Below are 20,427 nucleotides of genomic sequence, written 5' to 3'. Positions count from 1 at the left end.
ATTTTAAAATATTATTCTGAGAAGGGATCCACAGGCTTCACTCAGTCTTTCAAAGGGGTTCAGGACACAAAAGAGGTTAACAAGAGTTATATGTAAGCTTTGTTGCTTTTCTACTTAATTCAAGAACTACAATATCATTAGAGAAATTCCCTTTTAATTGTTCATTATAGATAATTAGTAAAGGCACAGGACTCATTGAAACCACCATGTACATACAGTAAGGCACAACCGCTACGATCTGTACCAATTGGATCACTATAACCATGCTTCCATTCTTTGAGAAAAAAGCCCCCAAACTTATCTTTTTTAAACAAACTTGTAACTGATGAAGGAGTACTTTGCATAGGACAAGTAGGACTTACAATGTATTAGGAAAATGAACCAGAACTAACATGTAATAGAACTATTTGGGGTTCTAATGGATTGAGGAGAAGACCACATGGTTTTAACTAGATCACTGATTCTCAACCGCAGGCCCTCAAAAGACCACAGAGTCATTCAAAGGGTAAAGGAATTAATATGCGGAAGCTATAAATAAATAAACCGTCCTCCATAGATCAAATGTTTCACACACATATAAATTGCTATTTAAAAAAACTATATAGATGCTATTATTAATAAAAATATGAAATCATTTAAAAGTATCACTGAATTCCTAGTAGATTTTTTTGATTAGATATTTTCTCAATAGTTGATGCCACAAGTATAATATGTGGGTCAGATCCATGAAATCTGACACATAAAAAAGCTGGGTAAACCAGATTGCCTCCAAAAGGGAGGGTGGCGGTAACTAGGTGGTGCAGTAGATAGAGCACCAGCCTTAGAGTCAGGAGGACCTGAGTTCAAATGTGACCTCAGACACTTGGCACTTACTAGCTGTGTGTCCCTAGACAAGTCACTTAATCCTAACTGCCTCAAAAAAAATAATAAAAATGTTGGGAATTACTAAAATAAATTAACTTTTTTTCAGATAAATAATATAGCTAATATGTACCTAGTGTTTTCAGATTTGCAAAAAACTTTACATATATTATTTCATTTGATTTTTTCAACAACCCTGTTAGGCAGGTGCTATTAATTGTAATAATCATTTACAGATGAAGAATCCAGGGCTGAGAGATATTCAAGTGATTTACCCAAGGTGACATACATGGTGTCTAGAGCAGGATTTGAACCCAAGTTTTCTGGACTCCAAATTCAATATTTAATCAATTGTTCCATCAAAACATTACAAAAAATTACATTACATTATATTATATGTAAACTATATAGTTCTATATCTCTACTATCGGGACAATGTCAAGTTGGTTATGACATAAGAATCAGTCATTTTTCCTAGTGTGGTCGTGGCTTGTTAAAGTCTTCTGCTTTCCCAAGGTTATGGATAGCTTCGTTGTCCAGCAACTCCAACTTCTTGTCACTTGGCATTATTAGGTTATTAACCATTGCTCTGACAACAGTTGTAACAGGTACAGAATGATCTTTAGCCCAAGAGGTTGGTAGTGAACCAAGGAATTTTCTGGCCAACCACTCAGCTGGACGGGATTCTTTTCTGTCACATAATAGGATTCTAAGATATACAAGGAGAAAAACAAAGATATTATGATAAAATACATAATTAGAGAGAATTTGGATACAAAATTTCATCTGATACTTAAGGAAAAAAAAATTAAGGAGACAGTTAATAATGCCCAACAAGTATTTCCTAACTCCCAAGAGCAAAGGGAGGGGTGTCAGCAAGGCAAACTAATACCACCCTGCCCAAAGGGAGAAAGGATGGAGTAGTTCTCCTTAACCCTGCTCTCTTTAAATCAGGGGTTTTTTATGTGGGGGCTGTGAATTCTTTAAAAAAATATATATAGTGATAACTGTGTATCAATTTAATTGCTTTCTTTTATAATTCTATGTATTTTATTTTATGCATTTAAAAACATTATTCAAAGGAGTCCATAGACTTTACCAGACTACCAAAAGGGTCCAAGACACACACAAACACACTCGCACACGCGCGCGCGCGCACACACACACACACACATACATTACATACACACACAAAAATTAAGAATCCTTGCTGTTGAAGGTTGAAGAAATAGACTTTCTTGGCCACCCTGGATCATAGTCTGTTGTTGTCCATTTCTGGACTAGACAGAAAGAACAGAATAAAAGCCAGGGGAATGCCTAGAGGGACAAGCATTGAAAAACATAACCTTCTAAGTCAAGTGGAATGTCGAAGCCCAAAGTTTTTGACACTATCAAAATGACCTTTTCCTATCCCTGGCTTTATCTAGGACTTGAAGATGTTCCTTAGCTCCCCATTATACAGTACAAGAAAATATGACATTCCCAAAATGTAAGATGAGCTGCTGCTTTTGATCAGAAATTAAAATATCTGAGCTAGTATCAACTTCTCCTAAAGCCTAATTTAGTCCTGAAGGCAAGTATATGGAGCACTATAATACTTACGCAGGTCTAAAAATTGTGTACCGATCAAAACTGAATTCTTCAATTTTGGCTTCTACTTCACCCTAAAAAAAAAAAATCAGTATTTAATTAAAATCACTCATTGCTCCTTGCTCTACTCTGACAAGTTCAAGATAGAATGACTTCACCCTCTGAAGACTACTCAGTCCCCAAAAGTCTGAGCTATACTTATGATTCATTTCCTTCAATATTCCAAGGATTCATGACTATAGCAGTGTGGGCACACCATCCACCAACACAGATTACAACCTCTCTGTGCCTCAGTAAATGACTTGAGAAATTAATCACTGGCTGCTGATGAGTCTCTCCTCACTTAGCCAAGCTACTTCTTGGATGAGAAGTACAGTCTATAGCAAAGATGACTCAAAACCAGTAGTTTTTAAGTCTAGACTCAAAACAAAGTCAACCTGGTAAATGAGATGGAGAGGTCCTACCAGATCTTTGGCCCTACCAGTACTGTGTACAAGAATCCAGGGTCTCCTCCATGTCATGATGGAGCACTGGTATAAATAGGACTTTGATAAGATTCATAAATATATAAACCTGGAAAAGACTACCTCATCCAAATCTCTAATGGTAAAATGGAAGCTCAAAGAGATTAAATGACCTACTAGAAGTTCCATTCTAGAGAGTTGGACAAGGTTTTCTATGAGGACCCCTTCTGATTCTGACCTTCTGGTCAATGAACAAACATTTATTAAGTGTCAACTATGTGCAAGGCCCTGTACCAAGCGCAAGATCTAATGGGGGAAACAACATACAAATATATGGAAGTAATCTATATCCAGGATAAATAGGAAATAATTAACAGAGGGAAGGCACTGGAATTAAGATAGGTTGGGGAAGGCTTCCTGTAGAAGGTAAGATTTTAGTTGGGACTTAAAAAGAGGCCACAGAGGTCAGTAGTTGGAGGCTAACATTAAGGCAGTGTGATGTAGTGGACAGAGAGCTCACTTCAAAGTCAGGAAGACTGGGTTCAAGTTCTATCTCTGACAACCTCTGGGCCACGTATAACTTTAGGTAAGTGTGCCACTAGGCAAAGGTGTAAGACTGTAAGTTACAGAGAAAGTTCTGATCTGCATTGGGAAAAAGTTCTTGGATGGGAGCACCCCACATTGAGGAAATCACAGAGACTGTGAAAACAACCAGAAGAACACTGAATGATAATATTAATAAATATGTCTCTCTAGTCTCAAACTAATATTCCAGACCAGTGACTGTCAAAGGGTTTCAGTCCATGAACCACTTCAGGAGGTCTGTTTCTCCACCCACACACTCACTGTATCATTCCTCAACAAACTTGACCAGAGGGAAGCTTATTATTATGCCTATCTTACAGAAGAAGAAACTGTGGCCCAGAGATGTTAATCTGTTAAGCAACCTGCCCAGGGTTGCACAGCCAGTAATGACTCCTCATCTGCTGCTTTATTTGCTCCAACGTGCCATTTTTTGAGGGGATCACCTATAAGGTTTTTGTCTCCCAGGGCATCAGTAGACCCAGGACTTAACCCCTGGTTCTGTCATTTGACTTGCTTATGACCTTGAATCAAGCCATTCACCCTGATGAACCTCAACCTCCCCATCCATAAAATGAAGCCTAGAGGATCTTTGAGGTCCTTTCGAGAGATGAATTTTATAAAACTACAAACCTTCAGTTCTCTATGTTAGTCTTCAGGAAAAAAAAAAAAATTTCAATCAAAATGATCTAGCAGAAAAGATTCTGCTTCAGGCACCACTGATTATAGCAGCTTTCATTCCAAGACAAAAAATACTATGAATGTTTAAATCTAAGAATGGTACCAAGAAAGCAATGCTACATACACTCATACACTTGAGAAAATACAGAATTCCTTTCATCTTAATGCATTTAGTTCCAAAGGTTTGTTTTTCTTTTTTCCCCTAAATTATCCATTGAATTGTTTTATGCCGACGATAAAAAAAAAAATCTGTTTGCTTCTTGGAATTCGTATCTGTAAATTATTTGGATTGCATAGTTTTCCTTTTGAGAATGCACTCAGCTTTGGATTTAAAATTTCATCTTAAACTTTTCATTGACAATAAGACAGATGTCGGTTAAGGAAATAATACCATACAGTTCTCCCAGGGTGAAGGACCATGTCTTCTGAATGCTTTGTTGTTCAGTTATGTCCAAGTCTAAGTGACCCACGGAAAAAGATACTGGAGAGACTTGCTATTTCCTTCTCCAGTATGTCTCCCTTTTACAGATAAGGAAATGAGGCAAACAAGAATAAGTGTCTGTGATTGGATTTCAACTCAGATGTTCCTGACTCCAGACCCAGTGCTCTATCCACTGAGTCACCTATCTGCCCCTTCCTAAATGCTACCAACCACCTAGTAGGGCTGGGCTGAGTGGAAATCTTTAGTAATAATCCATGGGTCAGATGAGCTTTTACTGACTTTAACTGCATTTAGGTCCAATAAATTAATTATGTACATACAGGATGGGGAAGACAGGAGTAGTTAATTGGAAAATAAGAGGTCTTCGTTGATCACAAGCTCACCATATGCAGAATAGTGTGATGAAATTACTAGGAAAATTAATGCAATCTTAAGCTGCTGCGTTTTGATAGATGAGAATTCTCAATGAGTAATCTAAATAAACACTAGAGGTCAGTATGGAGAGACATTTTCTAATATAAGGTAACCCTAAAATTATTTTCAAAGCTAAAAACACCCCTTTCCCCCAGTAAAATATTTTTCATAAGTATAAAAATCCAAGGTCATCATAGTTCACACTGATCAGATGTACTTATCTGTCATCATTTAGAATAGCCAAGTCTCTTAACAGTTTATAAATAAACAGAAACATGTACAAACCTTAATTTGCAAATATAAAAACCTGCTTGACTTATCAGCTCCTCTAGATGAAAGTAAGTTGAAATGTTTGCAACCTCCAGCTTTTGCCAGTTCTGCAGACTTCAACACATAATCCCGGTCAACACGAACAAATCCATCCTAAGGGAGGAATAAAAGACGTGAGGGTGATTTCCAAGTGGCTGTGAGTTAGGATCGTGTCCCTTGGTTCATCTTAAAGATTAGTCTTTGTTTCTGGCTTGCACCCAAGCTACATCCAAAGGCATTGCTGAAATTCAAAAGAAGAAAGGATCCAAGTTCGGACAGCAAGACAGAGAGCCAACTTGAGCAGAAAAGAGAAAAAGAACAGCTGCAAGGGAAAAACAAAAGAAAGATGAGAGAGAAAAACACGAGAGGCCCAGAAAAAGTAACTGAAGGTTCAGAAACTTTCTACTTCTTCAGTCTTAATCATTTTTTTTTTCCTAACACCTCCATCCATCTTATATTTTGTTGACCTCTTTAAGCTCACTCTGTGTGTTAAATGATAAGCTCTTTACAATCTTCTTATACCTTACACTTCTGTCCCCAAACTAGGGACACGATCCTCTTTGCTGTTCCCCACAAATAGCACCCCATCTCCTGGCTCAAAGCAATGTTTAAGGGTGGTCCCCCATTCCTGGTGTGCTCTCTCTACTCATCTCTTCTAAAAAGTTCCACTTTCTAGCCCTTAATGTCACTGCCTTAGATCATCTCCAATTTACCCTGAAAATATATCTTATTTGTACAGTTCCATATTTTCTCCTTCTTTAGACTTTGAGCTCCGTGAGAAAAGGGACTACGTGTGTGTGTGTGTGTGTGTTCTTTTTTTGTATCCCTAGTTCTTAGAACCGTGCCTAGCATATAGTAAGCACTTAATAAATGCTTAATAAATTCGACTTACTTGATGAACCAAAAGCAACTTCTAAATTAATACAACCATGTGCTAGAATACTTTGTTCAGTCATGAGCACCATATTTTAAAGAAGGACATTAACAAAGAGAACTTGCCCAGAGGCAAGAAACTAGAATGAGGAGGGTTATACAAACCATAGCCTGTGGGGAACAGCTAAAAGAACTGGGGAAGTGTAGCCCAGACAGAAGATTTAGGAACGACAGCTATCCTCAGCTATCTGGAAGCCTCTGACATGATACAGCAAAGTAACTAGAATGGTATGATCTCGATACACGTTGAAGACCACCACTGTAGGAACTGTCAGATGCAAAAAAAAAAAAAAAAAAAATCTGAAGCAGGCTGGGAAAGCAAACTAGCCAAACTCAAACGGGGAAGGAAGATCAAAGAATCATAGACTCAGGGCTGGAAGGAATCTTAGGATCACCCAGTCCAAACCTCTAAGTCTCAAGGGGTAATAAATAAAATAACCCATCGACTAATATAACTTCATTACCAGGATCCCAACTAAAGGACAATTAAAAAAAAAAAGTCAGCCAAAAAAGTAACTAGATGGTCCTTGGTTCTTTAGAATGAGCATTATCACAATAGCCTGGTATCCCATAAATGAGAGGCAGCTAAAAATAAAAAAAGTAAAAATAAAAAAAAAAAATAAAATAAATAAATAAAATAAATAAAATAAATTTAAAAAAATTTAAAAAAAGTAAAAATAAAGCGCAAATGTTAATTTTCACGTACCTTCTTAAGTCATCCAAACCCATGTATTACAGTGATTTTGAATCCTTACAGTGGGGAGATATCAATTCTAATTTTTTTAAAATGATGAACAAGTTACTACTATACTATTTTGAAATTCAACCTCTTTGCTTTACATGGAAAATACCTACAACTAAAAATTAAGTTTAGGTGTTCATGCCCTTTGGAGTCAAAGGGCTTGGGTTCAAATCTCAGGCTTTGCCACTTATCACCTATGACCCTGGAAAGGTCATTTAGACAATCTGGTCTCATTATCCTCATCTGTAAAGTGAATGGGTTGGATTAGATTAACTCAATAATAAACAGTTATTGAGCATTTATCATGGACCTGTTATATAGCAGGAGGAAGCAGGTAGGCTAAATAGGTCTTCCTCCTTAGGATGAATTTAAATCCATTCTCTGACACATACTGGCTACAGGACTCTGGGCACATATTTGACTACTTGCTGACTAAGGTAACTCTCTAAGTTGCAGAGAAGGTGCTGACTTGCCTTGGAGGAAAGAGTTTTCTGACCCAAGAGTTCCCCACGTTCTCAAAGAGTTTTCAAAACTCTTTGGCCTCAGGACCATGTTACACTTTTGAAAATTATTGAGGACCCCAAGGAACTTTTGTTTATGTGGATAATATCTATCTATATTTACCTTATTAGAAATGAAAATGGATATATTTTTAAAATATTAATTACTTCATTTACAATAATTAACCCATTACATAGCAATGTCATTTGTTTGGTGAAAAGTAACTATATTTTCTAAAACAAAAAAAAATAGTGATAAAAGCAGCATTATTTTACAGATTTCTGAAAATTCTCTAAAGTATCTAGGTTAATAGAAGATGAGTGATTCTCAAATCTGCTTCTGCATTCAATCTGTGGTGATATGTTGTTTTATTTGAAGTATATGAAGGAAATTCAGCTTCATACGAATATGTCATTGGAAAAGAGAGGAGAAGATTTTAGGCAAATAATATCTTGGATTATTATGAAAACAGTTTTGACCTTGAGACCTAAAAGAGTCTCAGGGAACCTACAGGTCAGTGGACCACACTTTTGAGAACCATTGCCTTATACCAATGAAATCATAAGTCTAGTCCAAAAAAGGAACTGTTTGGGGTACTAGGGACAAGGACAAAGAATGATACAGGTAACCTCTGAAGTCCTTTTTAGCACCAAATCTAACATATTATGATCTAGTTCGACCCTCTAAATTTGCAGAGTAGGAAACTGAGTCCCAGATTTAGGAACAAGACTTCCTAAAAGGACTTCCCCCAAGATTATAGAACTAGTCAGTAAGAGCCAGGATTGGCATTCAGATCTCTTGACCCTCAGTTCAATCCAGGACGCACTTTCTACTTACAACAGAGCCTTTGCTTTCAGGAAGGTAAATCTATCTGTACAATCTTAAACACTCCCTGGGCTGCCTCAGATGGACTCCAATTCAGTTTGCAGTCAGTGTTGTGCAAACCTGTCTGAGGTCTAGGAAAACAGCTTCCCTAGGCAGGGACCAAAGTTACAAGCTCAGTTACAAGTGGTTGAAAGGGTTTCTTCAATTTAAAAGTTTTTCCCATTGGTTTTTGCTTGGTAACACGAAGATTCATTTTGTTTCTGCTTTTCTTCTTTACCCACCTTCCCTACCACTAGCAGAATTCCGATTTTCAGAAGCAGACACTTTATGCACCAAACTGCCAAAGTCGGTGGGTGAAATATTAATTCCTACTTTTTTTTTTTAAGGGGCAGGATTGGAAGGATTATTGTCGGTGTCTGTGGTAAGACTCCCTGTCTTTTATCCACTTCTTAAAAAGGGAAGGGCTCAGCCAATCAAAAGGCCCTAAACCGACGCTGTCTCTGTTAATCCAAGACCAGTAAAGGGACACTTTGATTAAACGGAGACCCTAATTTATTTAGCTTTAGTTCTGGATCAGCCTCTTGTTAATAGAGTGCTGTCGTCTCCAATTGTTGGAGGAAAATTAAAGTGACATAAATACCATGGGACTCTTTCAATCTGGTTAGTCTGCTACCTCACATCAATGCTACCCCAGCCATCAGACGCTGGCGTCCTTCCTTTCACTGGGCTCACTAACAACTGACAGCCGTTCCTAGGAGGACCAGCACCCACGCTGCCACTTGGAGCCCCACACTTAACCCATCATCCCCGCTCAATGGGGCCTGTTTGACAAGGTGCCCATACCTTTCTCCATTGCTGGTCCCAGGGACAAAGCTAAATATTGTTTTATTAGCAATCAATGGCCTGATAATCCACAACGATTCTACAAATCCACTGAGCTCCCAAGCAGATTAGAAACACCGCTGGGTTTTTTTTTTCTCCTCCTATGCCCACTCAATTTTTGAATTTCATTTCCCTCACCCTGATGCATGGCCTTTTAGCTAGAGAACGAATCTCAAAGCCAAGTCGGGTGAGGGTTCTTTAATGTGGCCAGCTCCCAAAGACTCAGAACTCACCCTTAAATGTGAGCCCTGAGACGCCTCACAGGTGCCTTTGTGTGCAAGCTTCGGCCTAACTCCCACAACTCTTTGGAAGGCGGAAGATTCTATTTGTTCAAAAAAAGGGAGCTGACTTGAAAGGACCTTACTAAACATCTACCCCCTCCCCAAGCTCAACACACACACACACACACACACACACACACACACACACACACACACACACAATCAAAAGACACAAACCCTCGAATTTTAGTTTAATAGGCCACAATCCAAGATGCTTCTGTAAAAAATTAAGGCCTTAAACTCTTTTTTGTTTGTTGGTTTGAAATAAAGAACACAAACCATTCAATTATGAGAAAGAACAGTTGCTAGGCTATAGCCTAGGGAAACAGGGGCACATTTAGCAAAGGATTTAACACAGCCCAAGGTCCAGCCACTATACCTCTTTCCTTCCTCACAGGAAAACCACTTAAAGGAAAAAATCCTAATAAAGGCCCCAGGGATGCCTTGTATGGCATCAGGGATATTACATATAGCATTTTAGAGTTGGAAGGCGTTCTAGTAATCATATAATCTGACCCCCTCATTTTACAGAGGAGGAAAACAAGGCTGCATAGCTTTGCTGAGGTCATTCAAGACAAATGGAAGAGCTAATATTCAAATCTACATCTTCTGACTCTCAATCTAGGAGTTGTTCCACTGTTCCACATTAATTTCCTCAACAATTTTTTCTTTTTCTTTCATTTTTTTTTGTTCAGTCATTTCAGTTTTGTCCAACTCCTTATGTCCCCATTTGGGGTTTTCTTGGCAAAGATCCTGGATTGGTTTGTTATTTCCTTCTCCAGTTCATTTTACAGATGAGGAAACTGAGGCAGACAAGGTTAAGTGACTTGCCCAGGGTCACCCAGCTAGTAAGTGTCGGAGACTAGATTTAAACTCAGGAAGAGGAGACTCCCTGACTGCAGGGGCCCTATCTACTGCATCACCTAACTGCACCAACAATTTTTGCAATATGGTTTTTTTACAGGCACCATCTTCACCAACAGAAAAGAAGGAAAGAAACAATCATTTATTTAGGGCTTACTGTGTGCTAAGCCCTTTACAAATATTACCTCATTTGGTTCTTTACAATAACCTGGTGAAGTAAATGCCATTATCATCCCCATTTCACAGATAAGGAAACTGAAGTGATTTGGTCAGGGTCACACCTAGCTAGTAAGCCTCTGAGGTCTTATTCAAACTAAGGTCTCCCTGCCTCCATCCACTACCACCTACCTGCATCTACAACAGAATACAACAGAATGTAAGCCCCTGGATGGTAGGGGTTATTTCATTTTCTATCTTTGTATTCCTAGCAATGAGCACAGTACTGGCAGACAGTAGATACTTAATAAATATTTGTTGATTGATTGGCTGGTATAGTAAAATATGCCCTAGATTGGGAATTCAATCCCAATTCTACTGAATTGCTGAGTAATCTTGGGCAAGTCATTTAGCCTCCCTGGGTCTCGGATTCCCCATGTTTAACATGAGAAAGTAGCACTAAATATTTCTAAGGTCCCTTCCAGCTCTAATCCCTACGCTCTAAAATAGGAAATCAATAGCCAGTTTCTGAGCTGGGTCACCAAGGGCAACAACAGGGCACAGATATTTCATCTTAATAGTATTTCCCCCAACCTTCTTAATTCTAGTGCCCTCCCTTTCTTGATTATTTCCAATTATCTCCTACAAAGCTTGTTTGTATACAGTCTTTTTGCATATCATCTCCCTTTTGAATAGGGACTGTCTTTTGCCTTTCTTCATAACCACCTTGCTTAGCACCATGCCTAGCACATAGTAGGTGCTCAAAAATTTTTTCATAAACTCTCCAATTTATCATCCACAAAGCTTCCACATTTTTAATCTAAAAGTACAGGGGTGAACAACCATGTTACTCTCCTGGACAATAAACTCCACTGACTCCCTATCATTTTTTTTTCCCAATTCAACATACATTTATTAACCATCTACTGTGTGCAAAGTCACCGTACAACTATAGATGCTAGGGATATAAAGACACAAAAAATATGGCACTCCCTATTCCTTTGTTGCCCCATTGAAACTTCCATATATATGCAGATAAGTAACTGAAAAGTAATGACAGGAGGGTGAAATTGCTAGCATCTGGAAAGTTCAGGAAAGATTTCACAGAAGAAATGTCACCTGAGTTGAGCCTTTAAGCGAACCAGGATTCTTAAAGGTGAAGCCAAGTAGGGAATTTATTCTAGTCATGAATATATTTGTGCAAAGATACAACAGTCAGCCAACCAACTAGCATTCAGTAAATGCCTACTATGTGCCAGGCACACTCTAACAGAAATTAACATGAAGCATAAAAGGGGCATAATATGACCCTTATCTCTTTTCTATGATCAAATACAAACTCTTCTGTTTAGGATTTAATGCCCATCTTAACCGGGTTCTAACCTACCTCTCCAGTCTTAGGATATATTACTACCCTTCATGTAACTGCTCAAACTGGCCTATTTGCTGTTCCTTCCACATAGCTGCTCATGTGCCTTCTCTGTACTTTTGCATAAGCTGTCTACCATGGCTAGAAGGAACTCCCTCCTTACCTTCAAGGTTCAAAATTCCTAGTTAAAGCTCTGCACAAATGCCCATGAAACTAAAAAAGAGTATGCGCCATACACCCCTAGTCGGCTATAAGCTCCATGAAAACAGGTGTCTTGTCTTACCTAAACATTGTATCTGCCCCCTGTACACAGCAAGCACTTAATATCTATTAAATGGTATTAATACTAAAATCTCTTATTAAACTGGTTAAAAAGCATGACATACATTATTTCATATACAGATTTCATAGGCTCTGGAGCCAGAAGGGCCATTTCAGAACCTCACGTCCAAATCCTTCATTTCATAGATATAGAAAACCCCCAGAAAATCAAAGTAACATTCTCGAGGTCACAGTGATAATCACATCAACTTTAAGAGGTAAAACAGGCAAGAGTTATCTCCATTTTAGAGATGAGGAAACTGAGAGTTTAATAAGTAAAGGTTTTGCCCAAGGTCTCACCACTAGTCACCTGCAAAAGTTAGGCCTCAAACGCTTATCTAGGGCACATTCAAATAAATGCATATACTATTTCCCTCTAAAGAACAGAAGTAAAGTGATCCTAGGGCAGCTAGGTGGGCCTAGAGTCAGGAAGACCAATCTTTGTGAGTTCAAATATGGCCTAGACACTTACTAGCTGTGTGACCTTGGGCAAGTCACCTAACCCTGTTTGCCTCAGTTTCCTCATCTGTAAAATGAGCTGGAGAAGGAAATGGCAAACCAGTTCAGTATCTCTGCTAAAAAAAACCCCGAACAGGGTCATGAAGAGTCAGACAGGATCGCCAAACAATTGAACAAAATGTGGTTCTCTCTCACCTTTACACTTACTAAAAAATTCCCGTTTCTTGTCATGTTTTTGAAATAGAACAGCCAGAATAAATAATGTCTGGGTGGGCAAAAACAAAAAAATCTCATTTCAATAGATAAAAGACTAGGTCAAATTCTAAACAAAAACAAAAAAAATAAGCTGCTGGATGAAGGGGAAAAAACCCTCTTCCCACTGATGGACCACATAGTTCTATAAAATCTGGATACAACAGAGGGTGCTTTAGAGTTACCTGTAGTGAGATTTGTTTTCTAGCATGGAAACAGATAGCTTTAGGCCTAAAAGCGGTCTTGGATTTTAGTAAACCACCACCAAAATCAGGCTGGCCTCATGTGGAACTGTGCAAAGTCCCATGTAAAAGTTCAGAGCTTAGAGCAATCAGATGTTTCCTTCAAGGACAAGGACGTGACACTCCCTGCTCCAGAAAGTAAAGCAACAACATTTCAGAGCTTGAAACACAAAAATGTTTTCTTGATCACTTCCTCCTCTACTTGTCCTCATGGGCCCATGGACATCAGAAGTCATTTGGTGCAAGTTCCATTTCACAGATAAGGCAAGTTAGGCCCAGAGAGGTTAAGTGAGTGACCCAAAGTGACACAAGTAGTAACGGAAGTCAATGCATGCCCTCCCCATTGCACATTTCTCTCTCAGGCCTAATCACCTCTTCCTTCTTTCCATAACAGAGTTTAAAGTTTAACTTACCAAATGGCATCTACTTTGAAAAGCAGAAGATGTATAATGGCACCTCAGCTTTATGCACTAACCTGGGATTGCCCACAATAGGTGAGGAAGACTGTGTGAGTGTATTTTATATGAGTCTCCTTTGCCTATATTTGACAATAAGCCTTAAGGGAAGGAATCACATTTTTTCTTACTCATTACACATGTTCTTTATCCTCAGCAAAGAAATTTTGCCAAGGGAAACAAACAATACTCCATATAGAAATCAGAGGCAGTAAATTAACTCCTCCAGATGAGACAGGGACTCCAGTGTACATTTCTACTGCAGTGTACTAAACGATCTCCTCATGTCAACAAACAAACAGGCCTCTCCTACTGCAACTAAAATGTAAGAGAGTATCTTTCCGAACAAGAGCTGAGCTAAGGTATTAGTAATGAGAAGACGGAAAACTAGAAATCATGCAAAAAACTCTGAATCATCCTCTGAGGCTGAATCATTAATGCAGGTTCAGTTATCACTAGGGGCTAAGTCGTGTCTGGATGTTCTGATGCTTTATTGCTGATGTGTAAAGTCTGGCATGAAAAGAGGCTGAGAGGGAGGAAGGAGGGAGACAAGGAAGGAGAGAGAAAGAACAGGGAGTAACAGAGAGTGAGGAGGAAGGGAGAGAGGACACACTTCTAAATCAAATTTTCAGGGGGAGGGAGGCAGGTGGAGCATTAACTGGCAAAGACAATGGCCAGTTACAGTTAGTCAGACCCAATGGCTTACAATGACAAGGAGAGAGCATCACTGTCACGTCTGGGGGTTGTAAGAGAGCATCACTGTCAGGTCTGAGGGTCATGGGTTGTTGGCTCTTTAAGAACCTTATAGGGAAAATGGCGGCATGGCCCCATCAACATGCCAAAGGGCTGTGGCAAGGTCTCCCCATCAGTATGTAATTACCCCATGTGGCTAAGAAGATGTTTATCAACATTTACCAACTCCATTAACCTCTGACCTCATCTGGCTTTTGGATCCAATGCTTGGTCAACTCACCTTGCTCATGCCTCCACTACTTTCCCACCCAACTTTCTGACTCACTGCTTAAACTCACTCTTATACCTATACCCAATCTGGTGCCAAAGCCCTGTCATTTCTACATCATTCCTCTATGTCCCCTTCTCTCCACTCATATACCTGCCACCTTGGGGCAGGCACTCATCACTTCACACTTGGACTATAACAATAGCCTACTGCTAGGTCTTGCCCCATTCCACTCTACCCTCCACTCAGTTGCTAACATAATCATCCTAAAGTGCACATTTGACCAGGCAACTCACCCACTCAATAGACTCCAGTGAATCTCTACTACCTGCAGCACTGGGGTGTGAAACTCATAAAGACCCCTGCCAGCTGCATATAGCTTTAGAAAACTACAGATTAATAGGATCTATGCTGTATTGCATTTTTATTTATTTTGTTGAACATTTACCGATTACATTTTAATCTGGTTCAGGCTACACTGGGAGTTTTGTTTGTGGGCTGAAAAATAAAATTTGACACCTCTGACCTACAAGATCAAAAGTAAAAGTCTTTTAATGGCCTTTGCCACCTGGCCCCTTCCTATCTTTCCAGTCATCTGACCCTCCCCCTCTCCCCTCTATAGATTCTACAACCCAGAAACACTGGCCTTTCTTGATGTTCTCACATATGAAAATTCATTTCCCAACTTCATTTCTTTTCACTGGCTCTCCCCCACACCTGGAATGCCTTCCCTCACTGCTTCCCCCTCTTGGCTTTACAGGTTTCTAGAAGATTCAGATCTAATCTCACCTTCTGTAAGAGGCCTTCCCTTGTCCCCCACCACCAGTGCCCTCCCTCTGAGCTTACCTCCCCCTCCCTTGTGTATATCATTGTACATACATTTGTATTTGTACAATATATTTGTACATAGTTGTTTGCATGTTGCTTCCTCCATTACAATGTGAACTCCTTAAAGGGGATTTTTGTCTTTCTTTTTGTTTTCATCATTCTTTGTATTCCGGGCACTTAGTACAGTGTCTCATATGTAGTGAGAGCTTAATTAAATACTCCTTGACTGAATGACTGAACTTCTCAACATCTGATACGTGACTAAGGACGGTGGGTTTTCCCATCCTCTTTGGCAGCTCCTTACATTACAGCTGCAGGCGGCGGGCCCAACAGCAGGCCAGTCCTGGCGGCTGTCCCCAGGCAACCCTGTCTGTCCTCAAGGTTCTGACTTCAGCACAGTTTATAAATAGGAGTATCATGGAAATATCTAGCAACTTCTTAAATACTTGGCTAAGTCTGGTAGGAAGGAAAGAGGGATGGAGGAAGGGAGGGAGGAAAGAAGGAACAGAGGAAGGAAGGGAGTGAAGAAGAAAGGAAGAAAGAGAAAGAAACATTATAAATTAGGAGAGGAAAAACCAAGGATGACTATTCAGTACTTTCCAGAGTACAACACAGAATGGAGTAGCATGGAATTCTGAATGACTCTCTCTTGGGAGAGCATACAAAGTCTTTCTCAGTGTGGCCAAGAGTACCTGAGTAGGTGGAATGGAAGAAGAAAGGATGAGAAGAAAAGAGATCTTGGAGATTTTCCTCTAAAAGAAGGTCAAGAGGGCTTTTTCCTTTCTTACCGCGCCAGCTTTGCCTCTGGTTGTCCCGAGACAACAAAATCCAACATCATGGCCTTGGAAAGCTGAGGAATATTCGTCAAGCTTTTCAAAATCCACCACTTCTTGATGCTAATTAATAAGCACAGAGATAAAAATTACTTTGTAGTGTTAAAAAGTTTTAAAGAATGAAACACAAGACACTACAAAAATCCATCTATCAGACATCTACATTTGCAAACTCGTTTTCTCCTATACATAAAAGCATTTTCTCTCTGAAGGACTGAAAGCTAAATTCTAAAATCTCTAAGGTACACAAAGGAGACGTATAAAATAATTCATCATTTAACATCAATGCCAAATTAAAATGTCTATGCAACTCCGCAAAGTTTTATGTATTAAGTCATAGGTGGGTTGCTGATCTGGTAGACAGAGATCCCTACAATGAAGAAAGCTCAAACGTTTTGCTTATTCAGTTATCACTGCCTACCCCAGAAGCTTAGCTCAGTGCTTAGCATGCAGTAGGTGCTTAATAAATACTTGTTGACTTCACCCTATTCTCCCCAACTAGATAGGTGAAAATTTTGCCCAGTACTAACAAAAACTACCAGAATAATTATACTTCCATAGTTTTAATGGCTATCACCACATGAATGTCTGGGGACTCAGACTTGCAGTGAAGCAGTTGTCATCAGACAGCATCCAACAAACAACCTCAAATGGGCAAGACAATCATCCCACACAGGTTTATCTATCTTTGTGCCTAACCCAAGAAAGTTTAAGCTCCTTGAGGGCAGGAACTATTTTTGAACCTAAAGTCTAGCACAATGCCTAGCACACAGTAGGTACTTAATAAATGCTTGCTTTTGATCAATTTTGTATCCTTAGGGACTAACACTGCATTTTTCTAACTCCTTAAGCTCTTCAAACCATTTTTAACATTTGATCCTCCCAACAATCCTATAAAGTTAATGAGCAAAATAAGATTGCCTCCATTTTAGAGGTGAGGAAACCCAGACACAAAAGGCTGAGCGATTTGCTGAGGTTCCTTCCATAAACACCTCAACGTCTCCATCACTGACCAGGCCCAGGCCTGTGTGACTCCTATGTGCAATCTTCTAAATCTTGTGTTTGTGGTGCTTTACACATGATGAATACACACACAGAGAGCCTCTCCAATCAAGTGAGATGCATAAAGAAGGCCCAGGGTGAAAAGGAAATAACCCTAAAGGCCAACCTTTGCTAAAGTCTGGAAGCCAACCCTGGGGCCAAGATGGTGCTTTAGTTCTGAAATACACTAATCTCGAAAAGTCCCTATGGGGTTATTTCTGAGCGTTTCTGCAATTGCTGCCAACCCACAACACCCTATACATTACCACATGTTTATAATCTTCCTCTTCAAACTCTATTTTCCTGCGCCCAATGAGGGTGACCTTAGAAAACAGGTTCTCTTTCAGGATTTCTCTGAGGAGCACTTTGCCAGTTTCTCCTGAGGCCCCCAGAATGAACACAGATTTATTCTGCATCCTGAAGTCTTCCCGAAACTTTGGCAGGGTTTCTGGGTCCACCATGCTGCGTACAAGAGACAACATCAAATGATGGAGGCTCGTAAGAGTTCCTTTGGTTGGTTTTTTAAATTCCTCTTATAATGTTTCTGCTGATGAAGAACTAAGGCTTAGAGAAGGGATTAGGTCACTAGCCCAAGGATAAGAAGTAGAAAAAGCACGGACCAAAGCATAGGAAAAGATCAGGGGGCAGAGCGTCTAGGTTAAAATCTCAGCTCTAATGCTACATGTGGAACGTTAGGCAAGTCCCATAGGCATTTAAGGGTTGTTTACCTCATCTGCAAGATGATGCAATGACCTCCTAGGTCCCTCCCACTTTAAGCCTATGATCCTAGGAGATTGGAACCCAAAGTAGGGACTTGAACATGGGTCTCCTGACTTCAACTATCTTAGCCTGGTGAAAGGCCTAGTGAGCTCACATCTTATTATTTTCAAACCCATCCTGTTGTTATTGTTTAGTCATGTCTGACTCTTCATGACCCCATGGACCATACTGTCCACGGAAAAGATACTGGAATGGTTTGCCATTTCCCTCTCCAGTGGATTAAGGGAGAGGTTAAGTGATTGCCCAGGGTCACACAGCTAATTGGGTCTGAGGCCAGAGGTGAACTCAAGCTTTCCTGACTGCAGACCCTGCTCTCTACCCACTGAACCACCTACCTGCCCAGATACTAGAGGGGTTTGCCATTTTACAGCTCATTTTACAGATGAAGAAACTGATGCAAACAGGGTTAAGTGACTTGTCCAGGGTCACATAGCTAATAAGTGAGTGAGGCTACATTTGAACTCAGGTTCTCCTGATTCCAGGCCCAGGGCCCTATCCACTTCACCACCTAGCTGCGCTACCTGACCTCATCTTGGACACTGGATTTTGCTCCATGGCTTGTTTTTGTTGGGGTGGGGGTGGGGCATTGTTTACAGAGGTTAATCTAGGATTGGAGAGAAGTCCGAGGTGTTTTGTCATCTTTTTATCTTATCCTTAAAGGAGGGGTGGGGGTGGGGGAAGGAAGGGTGGAAAAACTGATGAGTCAGGTCGATTTCCTAATTCACCAAGAGCACCCGTGAAGGGGCCTCCCGCTGTATACTTATTCTCTAAAAATGCTGACTACCTCAAATCTAGAATAAGGAATAGAGGGAGCCTGAATGTCCCGCCTCAAAGGGGCCCCCGGGCAAGGGCCTGCGTGGGGGCACCACTCCCAAGCTACCATAGCGAAGGACAACCACCACAAGAGGCTGGGCTCCGATGCTCCCGGGGGGCAGCCGTGGATGTGGCTGTGGCTGCAGGATAGGGCTCCCACGGACCACGGGGGGCAGGGGGAGGCCGAGTGACCCCTCCATGGAGGGCTAACGGCTCTCTGCTCGCGAGCAGGGCAGGGGGGTCGATACCTGGAGCCGGGCGGCTCCTCCTCCGGGCCTTCCAGGTTCAGGTGCTGCAGGAGCAGCGCAGAGAGCAGCAGCACAGCCGCGCCCACCCCCAGGCCCGTGCCCTGGGGCATCCCCTCGGCCCGCCCCGCGGCCCCCTCCTCGGCCGCCCCCCAGTCTGAGCCTCCAACCTGAGCCCAGGTCTCTGCAGGCCTCCGAATCTTCCGGGTGGATGACTCAAGTAACCGCCTCCCCGGGCCCGCGTCAGCCCAGAGGTGGGCGGGACTCCGCTGCATCTGGACTAGAGATGCTCCGGGGCGACTATAAGTTACAAAGTCCCTGGGAAAGGGACGATGCCGCCTCTGTACTGGGGTCGGTGCTTTCGGGGCCTGAGCAGGAAGAAGTCGGGCACCCCCACCTCCCCAAGGGGGCCAGATGTCCCGGAAAGAGGCGAGCATCCATTCCAGTTTTCTTGAAAATGCCCAAAGTCACAGAAGCAATGCAGTAATAGTGCTTTTCGTATGTGGTCCGTCGTATCTGAGCCTTTACTGCAACCGAGTGAGGCGGATGCTATGATTATCCCCATTTTAAAGAACAGGAAACTGAGGCTGGGAGGGGTGAAGTGATTAGCGCTGTCACACAGGGAGTCTGTGTCAGAGGCGCGATTAGACCCCAGTGCTTTCAGATTCTAAGTCCAGCACAGCCTTGAGCCACAGAATGGTAGCTCGAGAGTTGGAAGGCACCTCACAGAGCCCAGCTAGTCTTATTTCTTCCTCTTACAGACGAGGAAACTGAGGTCCAGGGAAGTTAACCACCTTGCTAAAGTCCACAGAAGTGGAAAGCTTCGCAAATGGGATTTGAATCCCAAATGCTTTGACTCCAAAAGGGTCAATGATTAACTCCCTTCAGCTGTGCCCGCCTTGGGCTTTAGCGTTCCCATGCCAAAGTTCAGGAATAGTTTGAAGGAAGATACAACTCACTTCTAGAGAAAGAACTGATAAATAGAAGTATTCATAGTGTGGTTTTACATAGAGAGAGGAGAAGGAGGAGGAGGAGGAAGGGGGAAGAGGAGGAGGGGAAGGGAAGAAGAGGTAGGGAGGGGGAGAGAGACAGAGAGAGAGACAGAGAGAGAGAGAAGCTTGGAACTTAAAATGTAGCAAAAATAAATTTTTTAAAAAATTAAGTTTATGACTAGTAGAGAGATGACCACCTTCACAGAGGAAATGGAAGGGGAGATATTTGCACTATGTGATTCATAGGGTATTTGCCAGGAAACTACTTTGTAGACCTTAAAACATTTTAACTGTCAGTTTTATTGTTCT

At 41.0% G+C, this 20,427-nt stretch overlaps 1 protein-coding gene across 1 annotated transcript; it reads right to left on the bottom strand.

Moving 5' to 3' along the window:
• Positions 1 to 137: 137 nt before the first annotated feature.
• HTATIP2 (HIV-1 Tat interactive protein 2) lies at positions 138 to 19,397 on the bottom strand. Its single transcript, XM_036765648.1, has 6 exons — positions 19,130 to 19,397; positions 17,555 to 17,750; positions 16,203 to 16,310; positions 5,320 to 5,457; positions 2,464 to 2,525; positions 138 to 1,570 (listed from the first exon to the last, which is right to left on the bottom strand). The coding sequence occupies exons 1-6, from the start codon at positions 19,237 to 19,239 to the stop codon at positions 1,336 to 1,338; spliced, it is 849 nt and encodes a 282-aa protein (XP_036621543.1). The 5' UTR covers positions 19,240 to 19,397; the 3' UTR covers positions 138 to 1,335.
• Between the last annotated feature and the right edge of the window lie 1,030 nt (positions 19,398 to 20,427).

This window comes from Trichosurus vulpecula, chromosome 6 (genome assembly GCF_011100635.1).
Source record: "Trichosurus vulpecula isolate mTriVul1 chromosome 6, mTriVul1.pri, whole genome shotgun sequence".
NCBI lineage: Eukaryota > Metazoa > Chordata > Mammalia > Diprotodontia > Phalangeridae > Trichosurus > Trichosurus vulpecula.
The sequence above is the reverse complement of the archived record's forward strand: the minus strand, read 5'-3'. Positions and strand labels throughout refer to the sequence as shown.